This window comes from Aethalodelphis obliquidens, unplaced genomic scaffold (assembly GCF_003676395.1).
Source record: "Aethalodelphis obliquidens isolate GAN/ISIS:26980383/991018 unplaced genomic scaffold, ASM367639v1 scaffold29, whole genome shotgun sequence".
Taxonomy (NCBI): Eukaryota; Metazoa; Chordata; class Mammalia; order Artiodactyla; family Delphinidae; genus Aethalodelphis; species Aethalodelphis obliquidens.
This window is the reverse complement of record NW_020837973.1, coordinates 12,051,467-12,072,455: the sequence shown is the minus strand read 5'-3', so window position 1 is coordinate 12,072,455 and position 20,989 is coordinate 12,051,467. Positions and strand designations below refer to the sequence as shown.

At 48.1% G+C, this 20,989-nt stretch overlaps 1 protein-coding gene across 4 annotated transcripts in view; it reads right to left on the bottom strand.

The window, feature by feature from the left end:
* The window catches only part of TRIO (trio Rho guanine nucleotide exchange factor), a 363,915-nt gene that overhangs the window by 76,112 nt on the left and 266,814 nt on the right, over window positions 1-20,989 (bottom strand). For all 4 annotated transcript variants that reach the window (XM_027125334.1, XM_027125333.1, XM_027125336.1 and 1 more), the window contains exons 31-34: window positions 19,743-19,844; window positions 15,669-15,811; window positions 14,950-15,049; window positions 2,962-3,205 (exon numbers count right to left, since the gene is read on the bottom strand). In XM_027125334.1, the coding sequence (XP_026981135.1) occupies window positions 2,962-3,205; window positions 14,950-15,049; window positions 15,669-15,811; window positions 19,743-19,844 (589 nt within the window). The remainder of the gene's footprint in view (window positions 1-2,961; window positions 3,206-14,949; window positions 15,050-15,668; window positions 15,812-19,742; window positions 19,845-20,989) is intronic.

Below are 20,989 nucleotides of genomic sequence, written 5' to 3'. Positions count from 1 at the left end.
TGCCCAGTTCTCTAGAGGAGGGGCCGCACTGGACCCCTCCCTGCAGTGGCCCTGCGGCCCAGCCCGGCTCTCAGACGGAAAGGACTCCGAATGAGCCGCCGCGCCAGCAGAGGCCGGTTGAGCAGCAGCCCCGCTGGCCCAGCGCGCAGTGGTACGTGAACAGCCCGCGGTCCTCTGCACACGAGAGCCAGGAGGGGAGCTGTGGCGCCAAGCAGATGCCCTGGGGACCTCCTGCTCCCCAGGGGGGCGGCGGCCTCTTTCCCGCAGTCCCTGGGGCTCGTTCTGGACCCTCGCCCCTTGCTGCCCCGACTACCCGATGAAGACTCTTCTAGACGGAGCCGCGGGTCACTGCCCGATCCCCTGGACTTGACCGTGCACAGGAGGCTCTGGCAGACGCTTGTCCAAGAGCCCAAGGAGGATCCTCCCTCCCCCATCTGCCACCCAAGTCCCAACACTGCCAGGAACAGGCCACCTCAAGAGCTTCCCTGCACTACAGGAAAAACAAAAATTCGGAAAAGGAGGAGAACAGTGCCTAAGGCTCCGAGCCCCAATCTATGAACCGACTGTTAGTTCACAACAGGTTCTACTCAGCGAAGAGACACCTTCTCAGTAAGCAGAGGATTCATGAGGAGTGACGTCTCAGGTGCCGGAAAGTCACAGAACGTCAGAGAGAAGAGGCTGTGAATGGGAGTCAAGCCAGAAGACAAGCACAAACCCAACCTCTGTAGGAAGTTTTCAGGACAAAGGCAAGTGTGATAAATACACGGTTCTTTCTGCTGGGCTAGCCTGCAATTGCGAACACCAGGAAGTAGAGAACACACCACAGGAAAGGCACATGTGAAAAGAAATCTTTCAGAACAAACGTTATTTGTAGCTTAAGTTCACCGGGGCTCCTCTGCATATAATAGACGAACTTGAAAAAAACGTTGTACTTCCTTTTCAACTCAGACTCAAGGACTTAACTACATTATGCAACTCTGGGAACACCCAGGCGATGGGCCAACGGGTAGCCCAGCACCAGCCGCTATCTGAACTCAGAACTCGGTACCACAGCCGGGCAGGTCCAAGGCTGCTGGCACTCAGGGGCAGCTTCCCCGTAATTGCAAGCAGATGCCTCAGCTTCGGGGCAAAATTGGGAAATTCCCTGCCTTTCTCTTTGGATCCCTGGAGACACCACAGCCTAATTCTTCCAGCTGCTTACTGAGGTGATGATACAGTCACATTTAGGCCCCGAGGGATCCGGAACATGGTCGGGCCTGTAATTCCCGAGGGGGCGAGTCATCGGCTCTTTCCTGTGCAGCTTCACTTAGCTCAGCGCCATGACTAACCCCTCAGCAGCCAGAGGATGGTCTGCAGGACGCGTCAGGATGAATGTAAAGAGGGCACAGGGGCTTCCCTGGTGGCGCAGTGGTTGAGAGTCCGCCTGCTGATGCAGGGGACACGGGTTCGTGCCCCGGTCCGGGAAGATCCCACATGCCACGGAGCGGCTGGGCCCGTGAGCCATGGCCGCTGAGCCTGAGCGTCCGGAGCCTGTGCTCCGCAACGGGAGAGGACAGAGCGGCGCGCGCGCCGCGCAAAAAAAAAAAAAAAAAAAGAGGGCACAGCTGACCAACGGAGGGAGCAACTGGAATGTTCCAAAATTAAAAGAACTGGATTTTGCAGAGTATAGTGGAGTTCTCTCAGGAAGGGTAAACCAACCGCTGACCCCCAGATCTGGAAGAATCGGCCATCTGCCAGCATGACAGAAAAAGGAAGACTGACCTAATGCAGTTTGAAGCATATAAACTCTACCCATTCTGCATTTTTCTAGAAGCTATAGCTCAGTGTTTCTGAAAAGGTCTTAAAGGCTCAAATTAGCTCCTCAGTAAGATAAGAGATTAAACCAGCACCGTCCAACAGACACAGTGCAAGCTGCGTATGTAATTTAAATTTTTCTAGTAGCCATCATTTAAGTGGTAAAAAGAAACAGGTGAAATTAATTTTAATCATACATTTTATTTAACCCACCCTATAAAGTATGTTATAGTACCAGTTTGCAATGACTATAAAATAATTACACATTCTTTTTTCATGGTAAGTCTTGCAATCCAGTGTGTATTTTGCACCTGCAGACCAGCTCGATTCAGACAGGTCCCGCTTCAAGCCACATCAGTCCAGCAGCAACCATGTTGGACATTCAGGATAAACAGACTCTCATACTCCCGCGGGGAGCTCGTTACTGACCCATCCAGACACACGTGGAAAAGCAGCCTTGCTACAGTTGCTTGCCTCTAAAGGAGTCCCCAGTGCCAAATGCCGTTTTGTTCAAATACCCTGTTATTTCAGTTGAAAAGCATTTTTTTCAAAAGCCACCTCTCTTGTCACAGCTGCAGACCCCTGACACTGAGCCCTGCCTGACTTGGCCAGCCTCCCCACCGGGGGGTCCAGCTGCGTTCCCTCTCCAGGCAGGGAACCTGGGGAGTCTGGGATGCCCCAAGACACTTTATCAAGCTATAAAGACAAACTCTCAGAACCTGCATGCTTGACTGTCTAGCACTGAACACTAACAAAATAAAGAATCCACAATGTGAAAACCTGATTAGGAAGATGCTGAGTCTGGTCCCACCTCCCCTACCTGTTTCCAGCACCACCTGGAGGAGAACAGCATCTTCTCTGTCTCCTCCATTTATGAATGGCACTGGCCCCCAACAACAGCCCCCTTGCCCTTCGCTAACCGGCTATCTTATTACGCGGCCTTGGGAAATGAGGCGATGCTTCATTATTTCTGAGTGACAGGTGAAATCCTTATTCCATCTCAGCTCCAGATGGATTAAGAAGGCCCGGAGACACAGGGATAACGGACTGGGGCACGAGTGACCAAGAGGGATCGTACCTATTATGAGGCTGCAGGGAGCAGGGACAGAAGCACCGGTGTCATTTCCAGTAGGACCGTCATTGCCATCCACGCCCGCGAACTCCTACCTTTGTGGTTGAAGATGCCCTCCATTTCCATGCTACTTCTGGAGTGGGCGATGCACAGGGAGCCGCAGGGGACCAGGCCTTCCACCGCGGGGGACCGGTCGGTGGTCCGCACCAGACACCAGTCAGGCTTGTCATGGGGCCGCTCCAAGACTTCCACGGTCTGGCCACGGCGGATGGTCAGCTCGGTGCTGTTACAGGCCGTGAAGTCGTGGATCACCACCGTCAGCTCACAGCCGCCGGACAGCTGGGGAGGGAGGGGACAGGTCAGCGAGCCCAAGCCACCGGCCCTCAGCGGGCGAGGTTGGCGCCTGGGCCGGGAGCTCGGCTCCCGTTCCACAGCTGGGTCAGAGCGCCGGGCACCAGCCGAATGAGGGCTGTCCCGTTTCCCTGTCCCTTAATTTACGTCCCTTTCGAAACACTCGAACATTTACTTTTTCACGTTCTAATGTATAATAATGATTTTCTGTGTGTTACACTGTCAGAATCTGATGGTTTTCCATGAGAGTGTCCAACTACTTTTGTGCCTGAGACATATGTCCCTTCTCAAAGAGTGCCACGTACCGGTGACCCTTGAACAACGTCGGGGTTAGGGGTGCCGACCCCCCTGCACGGTCAAAAATCTGCGTCTAACTTTTGAATCCCCCCAAACATAACGACTGGTAGCCTACCGTTGACCAGAAGCCTTACCAATGACATGAACCGTTGACTAACACGTATTTTGTATGTCATAAGTTTTATGCACTGTATTCTGACAATAAAGTATGCTAGAAAAAAATATTATTAAGGAAATCATGAGGAAGGGAAAATACATTTACAGCACATATATGTACTTATTGAAAAACAACGCACATATGAGTGGACCAGGGCACTGCGCCCGTTTAAAGGTCAACTGTACTCATTTTTAAACTTAGGGCAAACTAGTAAGAACTCTGCTTGTAGGCCTTTGGGGGGATTGTTGCGAAATACGGTGATAAAGTTGGAGGTCGGTTCCGGCCTGGCGAGAGCAGTGCGGCCGGGGCAGCGCCTGTGCCCCCCGGATCGGGAGGAGAGCCGCAGAGGAGGGAGCGCAGCATCCGGAAGCACAGGCGGAGCACGCCCTTTTCTCTCCAAAAGCCTTCGAGAGCCCTCGCCAGCCCCCAGGATACTCCCTAGCGCAAGCTTCCCCGCCCCACACTGCTGCCCCCCACCCCAGCTCCGCCCGGGCTCCCTCCCCGCCCCAGGCCTCAACACGTCCCTCCACATGCTGCGTGGACACCGGCTGACCCCTCACGTGCCACGTGGCTTTTGGCCTGAAGGGCCTTTCCCTCCTTCCCTCCTCTCAGCTCACTCCCATTTTCTGTCCGAACTCTTCTAAGTCTTGGGCCCTTTGAAGCACACCCAGGAACTCTGTAAAGAGCACCGACTCCATGATCTCTGCTTGGAAAACAGGTGCAGGGCCTTCTCACGACCGCTTGCTGTGCATCTTCCCTTCGACCGAACGCTCCTTGGGGACAGCTCACAGGTATGCTCACTATCGCCCCTCTGGAGGAGAACCTTGTGACCAGCTCCCCGTCCTTGGCCCACCCCCTCTGGCCCTCCAATCCGGGCAGCCCCAGGCTCAGGCTGCATGCCGTAGCCTCCGTGCTGGGCACTTCCGAGCAGGCATCCGGGCCTGCTGCTTCCCCATCCCTTCAAAGCAGTGAGTCTGGGACGTGACTCATTACTCGCCCTCACATCTGTTTCTCTTCCAGCGTTGCCCTTTGGGTAACGGTATCGCAGTCAACCACACTCCTTTGCACCCCTGAAACACGGTCAGTCGGATTCTAGAATGTGTTTCTGACTTCTCCCTTCGTCAGCACGCCCACACCAATCACTTCACCTGGATTTCTGCACTGGTCCCCTGAGTGCCCTGCCCCATCCAGGCTTTCCTTCCAAACCACCTGAACACTGCGGCCACAGTTCCCTTCTTAAAATGCTCACACGTGCCACCCTCCTGTTCAAGAACCTTAGGCACACATTCCTTAGTGTAAGACGCAACGTTCCCGTCACTGGGTCCCAGCCCGCCTCCCCGGGCAGGCTTCGTGCTTCTCCCGTGCTTCACAGCCCAGAGCGGCCATGTCCTCCTTCTGAGGTGGGTCCTGCATGCCCTGTGTCTGTGAGCCCTTCTGCTTGGAGCCCTCGCCTCCCCAGCTGCTCTCGTCTCAGCCCCCGTCAAATCCCTCTGAGAAGCTGCTCCTGTGTCTACCGTCTTAGCACTCTGTCCTTAAACAAATTACGTCTCAAGTCTGACACGAGCCAGGCTTTTGTGTGTGTGTGTGTGTGTGTGTGTGTGTGTGTGTGTGTGTGTGTGTCCTCCGCACCAGAAAGCAGGTTTGTGTCATTCTTCTGCGACCTTTCCATGCCCAGTGTGTGAGGCCCCAGGTGCCAAGGGCCGGCGCACAGCTTGTAAGAGGAAGCTAGCAGCAGGCTTTGTACCCAGCAAGTGGCCACACATTTGCTGAAGTGAAAAAGGTAAGATAGGTTTGCTGTAAAAATGAGCTGTCTGAAAACCAAAACAAAACATGGGCTCTTCCTCTGTGACTTCGGGAGTGAACTCTGCCTGTGTGTTTCCTGTCCCCCTTTTGGGCATCAGCACAGAGACCACAGAAGAAGAGAAGACGGTCGCCGGGCTGAGCTGCGATGTGCAGGAGGAAGGGGCGGCCAGGCCTGCTGCCGGGAAACATCCTGTTCCAGAGAGGCCACCCAGCCCCACCCCCGGCAGAGAACTGACTCCTACCCGGGCTCGCGGCCCTGCAGCGTCCTCGGCTGCCTGCCGGCCCTCTGTCACGCTCCATGCTCTCCACTGCCCTCCTGTCTTTCCAGAGAAAGTTCAGATATTTAGAATAAGAAACACATGTCCACTTGACAACCACAGAAAGCAAAACAAAACAAAACTCTTCCAAAATAAAACAAATATCGACAAAAGGAATTGTCTCTGCTGGGCCACAAAGGACATTTTCCCCAAGTGACTAACCCCCTTCTAAATTTTACAAACTTCTCTTTGGAAAAACTATGCTGAGTCTCACACACTTCTCTGTGAACACTCGAAGATGCTAATGTTAAAAGGTCAACAGCGGAGGCCCAGCCCGGAGAAGAATTTTCCTCGTAAAACCCCACGTTATGGAAGTGGTTAATCCCTGTAACGAAAAGGAGGAATGTTTCCCATCCCAGGGAAAATGTGACCCGTGAACAAGCCCCGTGGGGAGCCCGGCCTGCACTCCCCATGGAGCCTTCCCTCGGCCCAAGCCGCCCGTCTGCTGGGCCCGCTCGTGCACGTGGTCCCCGCGTGTCACCACCCCCGGCCCTGGGAAGCTCCACTTCAGACGTGTTCCCTCATCACCGGCCTGTGCTGGTCTCCTTCTCCCACTGTAGGAACTCTTCAGACTGCTCAAAGCCACGTGGTGTGTTCTGGGGGTGGGGGAAGGGTGGGAAGGGAGAACGCGGCTGCCAAGAGGAATGAAGCTAGACTTTCTTTCTGGCGCGGAGTTTCCAGCCCCTCACAGAGTAATCAGAACTATTGGAAACATCTGTGCACTTGACAGGGCCTGAGAAATGAAAATCAAGCCTGTTCTGACAAAGAATCGCATACTGAGTCAAAATTCTTTCTCAAAGCCTTTAGAGAGTTAGTAACAAAATCTAGTACCAGAAGAATGTCTTCAAACAGTGCTAGAATTATCATTAAGAAAACCGTATCTTCTTGGCTCTGCCCCTAAGAATAAACTGACTTTTCCCATAAGAATCTCCTGCACAAATCTATAAGGGGAGGATTAAATGGGCGTTTTCTAGTCCAGAGAGGAGACAACCCATGGATTTCTGCCTCAATGTTCGCATTTGAATATTTTAAACTTATTCCAAAGCTTGTCTTTAAGACCAGGCTTGTTAATTAAAAAGACTTTTTTTTTTGTATAAAAGACTTAAAATAACTATTTTCGAGTATCAATGCAAGTCATTACAGCCTTTTATGTAGAACTGATCTCCTAACTAGAAAAAGGTTGGGTTATCCTTATTTATTGTCAGTGACATTTCTACCCCTAGTGACACAATTTCTTCACTATGTTGAAAGTGTTACCATTCCATTGATCTAGTTTAAAAATTCACTTTTCCTTTCCAACCATATTCCGTGAAAGTTTTCACATTATCTTTGTCACATCTTTGTATTTTATGGACTTGTATCACAGGCTCCTTACCACAAGCATTTGGTTGAGGATTGCAATTTATGAAAATCTCAATTTCCATGACTCACATTAACTCTTGTGACATTCTCATCAGAAGATATTCTTTTCCCAATCTTTCTGCTTTTCACCTTAAAAAAATTAAATGTGGTGACTAAAAAGCATGACAGTAAAATGGCCTTAACCGGAGCAAGGACCGTGGATACTATAATGAAATGCCTCCTCCAAGACCAGCCACGAAAGGGCTGCCGGGGGGAACTCCAGGGATGCTGGTGCACGGACGATTCGCAGAACCAAACCAGGGCCCCCTTGCCTGAGTTCTCTCCATGACTGAAAAGGAACAAGTTGCTGTGCTTCACCCAAAAGAATGAAATACTCACCTGGTCGCAGGCACGTGAACCTTCAAAAACCGTCACACAGAACAGAACTTTCCTTTTTACATTTTCTGGAGGAACCACGGTATATTGTTTTGCTTTGCCTGAACCCAGTTAAAGACAGTAACTGAAGCAGAGCTGTGGCTGGGTGCTTCTCACCTACCGCTCGGGCTCTGGCGTCCCCTCCCTGGAGCTCTGCAATGAGGCATGTCTACTTTACGAGAACATACAGTTCTCGAGAGACAACAGCAAACACCTGATGTGAATGACTGGCTCACAGGTGACTTCTGGGGCAGGTTCCGCCAGAGGAACAGGGGCTCTTTACAACGGACACACGGATGGTGTAGTCCTCCCTGTGAATGAATCTGCTTCGAGAAGCTAAGATCAATTGCGGGTGGGTGTCTGGCCAACTTTCTGAGAGCGCTTCAGAAGGAGAGGGGGAAGCGGTCTACTAAAAGCCACCTCCTCCTGTGGAATAGAGTGTACCAACCCACAGTCACATCCTACAGCCCAGCACGGTGCAGGCACTAGAAGGGCCTTGCGGTTTTGTGCAGGCTTCACACAGAGTAGACCAAAGAGTGGCTCCTCGCTTAAAGGGGACTAGAAAGTACAGCTCTGTGAATTGCCAGCTCCGTGGTTACAAGAGAAAGGCCACCACCGGCAGTCAGAACAATTCCCCAAGGAAACGCATTACCCCAGCTTCTCCCTGGGCAACTTCGCGGAGGCCGGAGGCTTGGGCTTCTCAGTGGCCGTCCTAACCACGGGACCATCAGGCCCCTTGTTTACCCCAAACGCAAGGCCAAGTTCACAGGAGAAGCCGTCACAAAATCTGCTGCTGGGTTTCCAAGAGGACCACTGTGAATCTCTCACAGATTGGGGTGCAAAAAGAAATCTGTCAGAACCGAAAAATGGTTAAGCTCGCAAAAATGGTGTTTCTTACCACCCCTCCCCCAAGAAAAAGAAGAAAAGAACGAAACAAAAGGAAACAGAAAAAAAGAAAAGAAAAAGAAAATCTGTGAGAAAAACCGTTTTCAAAAGCAGCAGCTTAACCTACCGAACATTTTTACCCAGAAAAGAAATACTGAGTATAACATTCAGGGAGGTTAATCCTTTACTCTTTGCTGATGTGATCACACGCTGGTTCTGACACGCAAATAACCCTTGGAAGCCTTCCTTGACTGGGACACACATGAGCTGCAGTGGAAAGTCAGATGTCAAGAAGCTAAATTTAAAAGATACATTTGAAAAGGCAAACTTTAAGTGTAAAAAGCCAAGCAGATCAGAGAGGAGACAGCGCCCAGGTACCAGGCCTCCAGGCTCAGAGGCAGCTGGCCTGGACCAATGCCACACTTGCCCTCACTCTGAACATTTTAGAACGAGAGGCGCCGAGGGCTGAGCCGCGGGGCATGAACGAAAAGCCTCGTTGGCTGAAAAGCAGAAACAGGAATGGGGCTCGGGAAGCAGACAGCTGGACCCCACCTGTACTACTTTCAATCACAGGCCCTGGAAAGCAAGACCCCTCTTGGGACAACTAAGCCCAAAGGAGCCTGTTTGCTGTGTTTCCTGGGTGAGCAGCACTTATCCAGAAAAGTTCATTTGAAAGGCCTCTTTTTTTCCCCCTGACAAGCTAAGGTATGACAGCCAGGTAACCAGCCGACTGGGTCCCTCACCCAGAGGAAGAACAACCAGGATAAACCACCAGCCTCGAGTCTGAATCAAAGCTGGGCCGCCATTGTCAGCAGTGACTTTGACCAGTACTGTAAAATCTACATTGAAAAGCACTTCCCGATGCACCACTATTTTTAGAAGCACTTTTGTTAACAGTTATACCTGAAGTTGTAGTTTTGAAAACTCTGCCTTTTCTTAGAACTGAGGCTCTCTGCTCCAGCATGGGAAAAATTTTGTTTTTCTGATTGAGTAAAGTTAGCAAAGGCTGCATTCGTTCTGTGGCTTTATGCGAGCACTTCAGAAACTTGTTAAAAATTACAAAAAGCCACAGTCACTTAGAAAGATAAAGGGAACCAATGCCAGGGGCCACCCTCGCCAGGCTGCCAGCGGGGAGGGCTTTCTCTGCTTGTTCCTGTGGAACGGCACCTGTCCTGGGCTGCACAGGGCTCGATGCCCTTGCACCTGGGAAGGCACGAACCGACCTCGTGAAGAGCACGGACTCATCCTACGGCTGATGCGGTAGGATTACAGGGGAGCGGCTGGGAAAACGTTTCAAGCAAGAGTCTCCCGCTTCTTCAGAGGCTGCCCGTTCAACACGTGATCAGTATTCAGCTGCTGAGCCACCAAGACATGCAAGTTCAGGAACTGAGTCTGAGCAACTTACCCTTAGCACAGCTTCTAGCTCCTAAGGAACACAATTAGCTTCTAAATCCACTGCAGGCAGGAGTGCTCACTAAGAGGCCGATGTGCAGCGGGTCTGCAACAGCCAGTAACGAGGGAGAAGGAGGCAATTTTTGAAACGAGGACACAGTGACCGTCGACATCTAGGCAGTGCTCAGGGCGTGTAAGGCACTGTTCCAAACGCACGTTTTTAATGCTCACAGCCCTAGAGGGGGGAGTCGTACTGTCCCCTGTTACAGATGAGGAAACTGAGGCACAGAGAGGCTGCTGAGAAGCAGAGCTCAGAGGCCTGGCTGGGGAGCACCTGCTTGTTCTTAACCATCTGCTGTTGGACGCTAAATACTTTGCTTACTCGACTCCGTTACCCTCTGGGCGGAGTCGAGACCCTTAACTGACATCCCGGGATTAAAACTATGTGCTGTGCCCAGAAAGGCTTCTGAACGAAGGGACTCAACTTCATGCCCACGCGGGCAAACCTACACGAGGCTCTGGGACACCGTGGCAAGGGCAGCAGGCTGGGCAGCGCCTCGAGCCAAGGCTCCCTCCTGCTTCTGGCAACTGCAGGCAGCGGGGAGAGCGTGAGCTTAGGCGGGCGGCACACAGTGCCAGGTACGTGAGGGACGGGGCTGATGCAAGCACGAGGCACTTCCTAAGCAGGCTGAATGCAGGCTTCCTTCCTCCAAAACTTGAAGCCAGCCTCATCTTAAAACATACTGGCATTAATGACTTTATACACTACCTCAGCGCTGCAATTTATGGAAATCCATCCAAGCTCCTATGGTGCAGACTGTCACTTCACAGAGGTTTACTGACTTTTTAAACTACATAAATTTCATATCCCCAACACAGTGCTATATATACTTCATGAAAAGTAACTGAAACCATTTATTTTTTTAAAATGTGTGAATTCATATACTCACATCACAAGCTTAGGGGCAAAATTCGTGCCAAGTATCAAGTCTCAACTGAATTTCTCGTTCATTACAAATAGCACGGCTCGGCTTCAGACCTAGAGAAGGCTCACACCTGGCCCCCTGCTGCCTCGGGCCGCTTTTCCACAGCCTGCCCTGTCTGGCCTTGGTTATTTTTTTCATCCTGACCTCAAGATGGTTTGTTCTATAGTAGTAGCCTATATCTGATTCACATATTTTCTATTTTCCTTATAATATAAATTTTTGTTATATGAAGCAAACCACAGACTAATAATGCACACAGAAGGAAAAAATACTAAAAATGCTTCTTTAATATGCCAAAATATTTAGTTCCTCCTCAGCTCTAGTGTGAAGTAACAGGGTCTAGACCCCGCCAGGTAATTAGATCCACATTCCGTTTCTGGTTTCCGCTCTCTATTCCGGGTGGCCCTGCGAGGGTCACCTGGCCTCCCTCGTCCCCGCAGTGACCTGGAGGCGTCCCCTCCCAACATCAGGGAGACAAGCTCAGGACAAATGAGATAAGAATCTGGCAAGCATTTGATTTCTCTGGAACCCACATTATATTTTCATGAGATCGCTTTATCAGTGCAAGCACCATTAATAAGGGCAAGAATCAGTGCTACACTGACATCTGGAACAAAGAGATGGCAGCTTTTAAAACCGACGTTTGCAAAGAAGGAAAGGTGCTCGGGGGCCCTGTGGTCTGTATCTGCTAACAGTGTCCCTGGAGAGAGGGTGTCTCCAGGCCCCTCCTTACCTGACTCTTCTAAAACCCTGTGCCTCATCTGAGAGTTACTACAGCACTGGGCAGACAACTTCTCCCCAAGAGTTCTCCAAGAGGCCAAGCTGAAAACATCCCCCCACCCGGTTTCTGAAATGGAACCAAACTCCATGATAACAACTAACTCATAACAGACATCATAAATTAAGTCAAACAGGCAGAATATGGTTAAGTAATTTCCCTTGCCAGATCTATCTGCCCATGTCATCAGAGGCTATTTAAACTTGAAATATGTAGGGTGGAAAGAACCTTGGGACATATGAAAAGTTACTGCCATCAGAGATAACAGGGCTTTCTGTTTAAGCCTACTTCAGAGTAACAGTGCATTTTACAAACTGACTCCATAAAGGATGCAATTTCTTAAATGTATTCTCCTGAATCATCTACTGACCCTGAAATGTTCTACCAGAGAAGTACATAAAAGGAGAAAAACCTCCCCAAAGCAGAGAACAGACATGTGTAGGCATATGTGTGGTCGCAAACATGGGCCTTCTTTTGTATAAGGCCTCATGGGTATGGCCCCTCCAAACTCCACACTCTGACTTATCCATATTAAGTGTCACACGCTGCTTATTTTCCTCCCAAATACAGAACACAAGAACGGAAGAAGACAACCCATTGCCATTCTACGGTCTTAGGAAGACATTTAATCCTTTTTGTGTTCGTCCTATTAAGGACCTATGGACTCAATGAGGGGTATTAAATACCTGCCACGTCCACTTAAGAAAGCAGTTTTGGCATGTCACTACGCGAGACGGTTAAGAGTCATGAGCACATCAGGTAGGCTGAGAGCGGCTGAGTGAGGGGCTGCTATCACAGCTTCACCCGGGAGCACAGGCAAGGCGGCACCTGCAGAAGGGGCCCTGGCGGGATTTCTGAGCTACCGAATGAAGTTCGGTGCCTAAGGTATGAGATGAGGTAAACAGAAACTGGTGAGTTACCTTCACAGATAAAATATTTAAGAGGCAGTTCTTTAATAATTCTAATACCCCAGTAGATCCCCAGTGTAAAATGATTAATTTCCGCAAACCTATACTGTTGCTAGTGACATATCCCTTCTCTCTCACTGGGTACCTAATGTGTTGTCTTTTTTTTTTTTTTGCGGTATGCAGGCCTCTCCTGTTGCAGAGCACAGGCACGGGACACGCAGGCTCCATGGCATGTGGGATCTTCCTGGACCAGGGCATGAACCCGTGTTCCCTGCATCGGCAGGCGGACTCTCTACCACTGCGCCACCAGGGAAGCCCAATGTGTTGTCTTAAAAGTAACAGTTCCTAGGATAATGCCTTACTTTTCTACAGGAGTTGTACAGACTCAAATCCAAGTTCACATAAGCCTATTTTGCTATAATAGATTCGAAGTAGAACGAGTTGCCTCTTCCTAACTCCAGGGCAGAGCCTCATCTCTGGGGCAAACCCCCTGTGAATCCCAGTCGGCGCCCCGCAGCGCCCAGTGTCGGGGGCCAGGGAGCCCGGGGGCACTAGCACACGGTTCTCTGTGGGCCAGAGGCACAACCTGGTACCAGGCAGCTCCATCTCAGAGCCGGGGGCTGGAGAGCCAGGAGCCCCTTCCCAGATGCAGGGGGCGTTTCCAGACTCCCCCCACCACCCATTTATACATAAATCACCCAAGACGCAAAGCTACCCTTTCTTCTTGGGCCAACCACCAGAAAAATCTTAACACCCCTTCCAAAGGACAGAACTTTTTATATTTATTTTTCTCTGGCAATTTCACTCAAATAACCTGTTTTTTAAATAAATTTCTAACTCAGGTAAACCCAGACCAGATCCATGAGAGGACATCTGGTAAGACTGCGAGTCTGGGGGCTTGGTGGACCTCCAGCTGGGGCGGCGACGCTCAGCCTTGGCGAGTCTGTGAATTGGTCCCCTCGGCAGGAGCCACGATTACTTTGGACCTTTCCTTCAGGTGGAAGTCTTGTGTAACTATTAAGATAACCCAGTCACCTCAATTACTACTTTTTTAAAAGAAAATAATTGGGATTACTCTAATGAGATGTTTCCAAGTTCAAACTTTATTTTCTTCACTGAATGACTATGGGGGGTGGGTGGGCCTCAGGGAAAGAGGCTATTAGGGACCAAATGACTGAACATGTCATTTATCTTATTCCTCATTATTACTACTGGAGAGAAATATTTTCTGAACGTAATACACCGAGCTCCGAACAAAATCAAACGAGACATTGTTTTTGTTTTCCAGTCCTGTTACTCTAAGCATTGTAAGTTCTAGGGCTTATTATTTAGTGAAGTCAAAAAGGAGGTTGAGAAAGAGCGAATTACTCCTATTAGAAGGATTCTGAAAATGAAATCAATGTAGGAAACCAATCTTTTTAAACCTACTCACTTCTGTCCTGGAAACAACATTCAACACCATGAATTCTGTGAAAGCAAGTGCGAAAAGACCGAAGGCTGGGACTCAGACTTGCCCGCTGAAGCAAACCCCGACACCGGGCTCTCTGCTCTGACAGCGGCCGTCTCCAAATGACGGGAGGTCAGGACAGTGAGTGGGCTGTGGAGACATCTCGCAAAGGCAGACTCCTCCAGCCCCCTCGGGACGAAGGTCTCTCGTGGGAAAGTCCAGCCCGTGTCAGGCACTGAGAAACCCAGGAATTCTGAACCAACGGCAAGTTCAATGAAACCCCTACTTGCTGTCAAAACCTTGTTTTAAGAACTTGGTCTTAAGCCTTCTAGAAAAAGAACAGAATAGGTGCTTATCTCAGTAGGAACTGAGGACTCTGTGGACATCAATGCTTCCACTGGCTTTTACAGGGGTCTCTGGTCACCTGTGCATCACGTAAGCCCAGGGTTCCAACTTCTCCCATCAGTTTATTTTGTAGGTTAGTTGATTCTATCAAGACAGAATCACAGGACACTCTAGGCCACTGCTGTAGAAGGTAAACCTACAGACTTCTTTGCTGCAAATCAGATCCTCCTTCCTGGTGGGTAGTTCACGGACGCCTCAGGGCCCACCGGCAGATGCCGCTGCCCCTGCTTCAATCAGAGCGCCCCGCTTTCACACACCACGGCTCTGTGTAAGACTTAATTTAAAATAATAGGGTCTTCTGCTTAATATAAAATAAAATAGCTTAAACACACTGCCTTAGAACACTCGGATAGAAAACCATGTAACGGCACTGGGAAGGGCGAGTGATTTTTTCCTGAATCTTCAGGGTTCAAGTCTGCTAGCCCTGACACTGTAAATCTTTGCTCCTGGTACAATGTCCAGGCACCTCTTTTAACCCATGGCAGCTGTTTGAAATGCTGATGACAAACTGTCATTTATCGACCGACCGGAGACTGGCCACATGCACCTCCCCAAAGAAAAGGGGGCTAGTTCTGGCTCACCTTATCACTGTCCAGCGTGTTCTGAGACGTCCGGGATGCGATTGAAATCGTATCAGGCTGGCTGCTGCCATCTCCTTGGCTATCCAGATCCTCTCCATCCCTGGAGACACAGAGAAATTCCTGACATTGCTGGATTTGCTTTTCAAGAATGGTAAAGATGGGCTATCAGCCATGGGAGGAAGAACAGATTTGTTTAAAGAGGTGCAAATCGGTCTCTGATTACGGCTGCCACCACGGTATTAATGACGATAGATGACTGACTCTTCACTGAGAACAGGTTTTTTGCTGGGCCCTGGGCTGAGAGTCTAACATCTACCACTGCATTTAGTTCTCACAGTAATAAAAATCCAGTTGATAGGGTCACTGCCATTTTAGAAATGAGAAGCAAAAACGTCTAATTGCTACATAACTTGTCCAAGGTCACATGCACGACTTACACAGGAGCACAGATTAATAACACTTGGGGTGGAAAAGGAAAAGAATTAGGGATTTGCATATAGACTTTCATTTACTTTAAGCTGAAGGAGGTGGTTGTCTTGACAAAGGAATTTCATTACTAAGAATGATGTTATATATAAATTGTATTCTTTAAAAAATTACTCCTCGATACTTCTCAAAAATATTTGAGAAAAATGATTTTTGAAAAATAGTATGTTAACATTGCCTTGTTCCTTTCCTTCAATAAAAGCAAACTTACAAAAAAATCCCTAGGCACTGACCTCCTTCCCTTCTGTCTCGTTGCCGGAGCTGTTTTGGGGATGTGAATGGGCTCCTTCAGGGCGCCTTTCAGGTGAATGGTCCTTTCCTGGATCACTTCCCGGATATGCTTGATCCAGTCCTGCTTGTTTTCTATACTGGAGGCCTTGACAAAGTGTTAGAATCAATCAGGATACAGAAGGGGCCTTTTCCAGAACCTGCACTAACCACACTCAGGTCCCTGCATTCCTGGAATTGCCCATTTAAAAAATAACTTTTCAGCAGAAAAGCAACCATCTCCTGTGTTTAATTTCCCACCAAATAAATGACCCTAATTTTGAATATTCTGTCATCAAGACCGTTTTTATTCTATAGCGTTCATGTTATTCCAGATCTCTGAATATTCTAGTAATCAATCATTCTCCAGCCCTAAGACCTGTTAAGCAGCCCTGGGTAAATATGAAAGCACAACCACCCCCAAACCCAAGTGTCTTGAGGCCCTTTAGGCAGACAAGTGGCCAGTGCCCCAGAGCTTGCCACCTCGCCCCCTTGGACTCACGATCAACTGGTGCAGCTGCACCGTTTCCCCAGCTGCGTCCGCTCCCCATATCCCCACTTGCACTCTGCGGAGTTGGGGCCTCCTTAATCCTCCTATTATAAATGAGGACCTGCAGTGTGGACACACTGGAAATGTGCCTAAGGCCACACTGCCAGCAGGTGAAGAAGCCGGGATTCCCGGGGGGTGGACACCCCAGCCCATCCCCCCAATCTCTGCCTGTATCCACCTCTGGTTAGACCACGGGGATAAACCAGGGTAGCCTACTGCCAGTTACATATGGTGGATTTCCCTCAACTCCACTGCAACACTGGAGAAAGGTTCTCTGGAAATGACACATCGTAGATACTCAACAAGCATCGGTGGAATGAACACATATGGCATCACTTTTTCCAGATTTTTGTCTTTCACTGTGCCTCAAAGGAGGTGGTTTTTTTTTTTTTTCCTTTTTACATGTTCTGGGCCTCAGTAACAGCTTTTAATTTCCTTACGGAAAACATCAACCTCCTATGATATAAGCATAATTCCCTGTGAATGATTAAAACAATCGTCAGTGGGATTATGGATGAGATCACGCAGGGAGGGGAACCCAGCATTTTCTCGTGGTGGACCTTGTTTTTGAAAATACAAGGTCAAAGCCCATGCTGGGGAAGGAAATTAAAATTGAGAACTCTCTTTCTAAATAAAATGTTTTCACTGGAGGGTGTGTCTTCAAAGTTAATGAGAGGCAGTAACAGAGAAATAAGTGAAGGAGAAAAGGAGCCTCCTGTCCCTCTTCCCAGATCTGATGCCAGGAGAGCAGTTAAACCGATTTCTCCTGGGGCAGGAGGCAGCGTGACTAGGGAACAGGGGAATCTGTGCATGAAATCAGCATCTCAGGATGGACAACTGTGAACAACACAGAACTACTGGCATTTAAATGCCTGAGACAAATATTTGGGACGTTAAACAAAGTGAAGTATCTGAGAAAGGCCATTTGGCAAAGTTTGGAGATCTGTATGTACCATGTTCAGAAATAAAGAAAATTCTCATAATTTAAGTAGAGCAAACTGACCATTACCTTTATGGAGAGCAATTCTCCTAACTTTAAAGAAATTAAACAAGGAAAAAAGGCACCAATTTTTCAGAGACAGTAAAAGAAAGGTAACCCAGCTAGAGTACTAAGCAAAGGCCCCACTTGGCTAAGAGAAGGGAATAATTTGTTTCATACTCTCAGTAGTCTCAATCTGTTCAAGAAAGGATTTAGAAATAAAATTCTCCTTTCCAGACTGTAAAAGTAAAAACAGGTCACAATTTTGTTCTACAAGTACTAGGCCATCACCATCACCGTCATTACCACCGTTACTGTCACCACTGCCACCACCACCGTCTACACCATCTACACCACTGCCATCTCTACCACTGTCTATACCCTCACCACCACCTATACCATAACCACCATCACCACTGCTAAAATATCCACCAACTCCACCTCCACCTCCACCCTCACCATCTCTACCACCATCTACACCCTCACCATCTCTACCACCATCGACACCCTCACCATCTCTACCACCATCGACACCCTCACCACCACCTATACCATAACCACCATCGCCACTGCTAAAATATCCACCAATTCCACCTCCACCTCCACCCTCACCATCTCTACCACCATCGACACCCTCACCATCTCTACCACCATTGACACCCTCACCATCTCTACCACCATCGACACCCTCACCACCACCTATACCATAACCACCATCACCACTGCTAAAATATCCACCAACTCCACCTCCACCTCCACCCTCACCATCTCTACCACCATCGACACCCTCACCATCTCTACCACCATCGACACCCTCACCACCACCTATACCATAACCACCATCACCGCTGCTAAAATATCCACCACTCCACCTCCACCCTCACCATCTCTACCACCATCGACACCCTCACCATCTCTACCACCGATACCCTCACCATCTCTACCACCGACACCCTCACCATCTCTACCACCATCGACACCCTCACCACCACCTATACCATAACCACCATCACCACTGCTAAAATATCCACCACCTCCACCTCCACCACCATCTACGCCATCAACACCACCACCACCACCACTAAGCAGTCTCTGAAATTAATAAGGACAGCATTTCCTTTAGCCTCTCATTAGAAGTCAGAAAAATATTACCCTCAATTCCCTAGAAAACTTTCATTTGGTAAAGCCTGCAAGGAAATCTGATTCTTCAATTGCATCATGAGTATTTTATTATGTCCTAAATGAAAGTAGTCCATATCTGGCTAGAATATCTGGCACTATTTCTCAGATGTACCCTTTGGCATGTGTCACTGCAGCTAATCTGGATAAATACTCATAAGTTGGAAGTTTTAAGGTCTTGAGTATACTTTAAAACTTTATCCCTTAGAAAAGTTCAGCTATCTAATATCGAGCTATCAGTGCAATTTATATTTTATAGGGCTTTACGCCAGTACTAACGAGAATACACTGGGTTCGTAGTCATATATTCATTGCAAAACAATCCATCATTTCCATGTGAATAAAGACCTTAGGAACACAATGGCTTCCACAGTCAGCGGTCACTAAAGTACAGGCTCTACAAGAGCGCTGTACTGTTAAATAACTCACAGTTGCTGGAAATACCGTAGAGAGATTCAAAAAGAATGTAAGGGACAAAATTGCTGACATGCAAGTCCACACACCAGAGGCCCATTAAGCCTTTGGCTCGTCTCCCAATATTCTACAAATCTTCAGCTCCATCTGAAGTCGCTTATGGTCTTTCCAGATAGCTCAGAAAGACAGTTCCATCTGCATTTTCTCAAACACAGGAGGAGGGAAGTCCACAAGACACCCTTAGAGCCCTCCAACTTTCCTAGGAGAGGTTAGTGTACTCAAAACAGCGTTCAAATTAAATATTCAAAGATATATTCCTCCCTCAAAGACTACACACTCCAAAGCACCCTTAGTGTTTTTGAACACTTTAAATGATAACATTACCAAACCCTATACCTGATCATGACCCGCCCCCCCCACCCCACTTTTTTTCTCTGCCTCCAAACTGGAAAGCCAAAGACTCTTAGGACCCCATGAAGACTCCTGGCACGTTCAGCCTTGAAACTGTCAAAGGCCCTCACAGATTCATCAGGTGCCTATTCTCCTTTGGAAACCAGAGGTCAAGTGCACAATGGGAGCTACTGGTCCATATCTCCCTCCTCCTGTACCTCAACTTCTTGCATCTCTTATGGAATCACCCAATTCTTTGCAAGACTGGAAGAATGGAGAAGCTTAGAAAGACCTTTCTCCAAGTGACCTTTTGTAGGCAAGCAAAAATTTAGCTCGAGTAATTTCACCACTAGAATACCAAACTGAATTTATTCTACTGTTCTTTTTGTGGTAATCCCCAATCTCTACAGAACACAAAGGGAACGATAAAAGGACGTGAAAACCAATATGGCTCAACAACAGGAAAAAGCACTCACAGACATGGTCATCTTGTCACAAAGCACATTCCCAAGCCTCGGATGGACGTACCTTAAGGACAATTTTATTATCTGAAGTTGGCGTCCTCCCCACCCACAGTGCAAATTTGCAAGGATCTCCTTCAACGTGTTCTGTGACACCCAACTCTGAGGTCTGGATAAAAAGACAATTACATAATTAGGCAACAGTAAAATTCTGGCAGGATATAGAACAGAGACAAAGGAAACCGTTTTTGGTGACTCGTGCTCGTGCTAGGTTGTAATGACACGGTTTTGTTTACACTGATACATACTCCTTAGACCTCACTTTAGTTAAAATGAGGAAATTTTGTTCTTAGGCTACACGATTGGCTTCATCTCTTTCGCTTCCTCTGAGCACCTCCACTGGAAATCCTGATGCAGATCAACAAGCAAATCCAGAAGAAGAAAACAAAATATCTGGAAAGTTCTATTTCCTATTATCTGGAAAATTAAGAGCTGACTATTTTCAACCTTATAAACAATAAAATGAGTCTGTCCTAGTTGCAAAAGAGCTGCTACCATGCACCTCCATTAACGAACTAGCTTCACAGGAGAAGCTAAATGATATTTTAAAATGCAGTTCGTTTCCACTGTGTTTATCAATAGCGTTAATGTTTACTATTTCGCCAATAATGTTAAGGGCTAAGAGACAAACTTTCTCTCTACAATACATGCATTTGCAGGAGATGCAGAACACGGAAGAGTGTAGATGAAGGTCAACGTCTTCATCCTCCCCCGCAATCGGGTTCACCCCAATGCATTCTCTCCTTTCCAGCAAAGGAAGTGATTCATAATTGTGGCCTCTGAGGGAACCTTAACTTTTAAAAGATAAATTAAGTGAACATGTATCAGCTTCTAAAACAGACTGGCTTGGTCCCTAGGGACTGATTAAGGCCAGCTAGTGAAATTATTAGGCAGCAATGCTTCATGTTTTCTTTCCAGTTACAATATGATCTAAAATGATGTAAGGTGGGCTGTGATCCAAAAGACAATCTCAAACAGGAAACAAGCCAAAGAAAATGGTATGCCTATCGTTAGCCTGAACTTGCAAACTCCAGATTATTATTAAGATGATTTCTACACTTGGTAGTATTCTATTACTTCGGGAATTTGATTAATACGTGGATATCATAAAAACATATAATGTATAAGTTGTCCAAAGTCCAAACATCTACCAATATTTATAAGTGATCTGCCATATCTTGTGAAGAAACCAAACTCTACCACATTTTCTATTCTCTGATTGTGAGTTCTTCCTCCCCCTGCCCAGCAATTTTG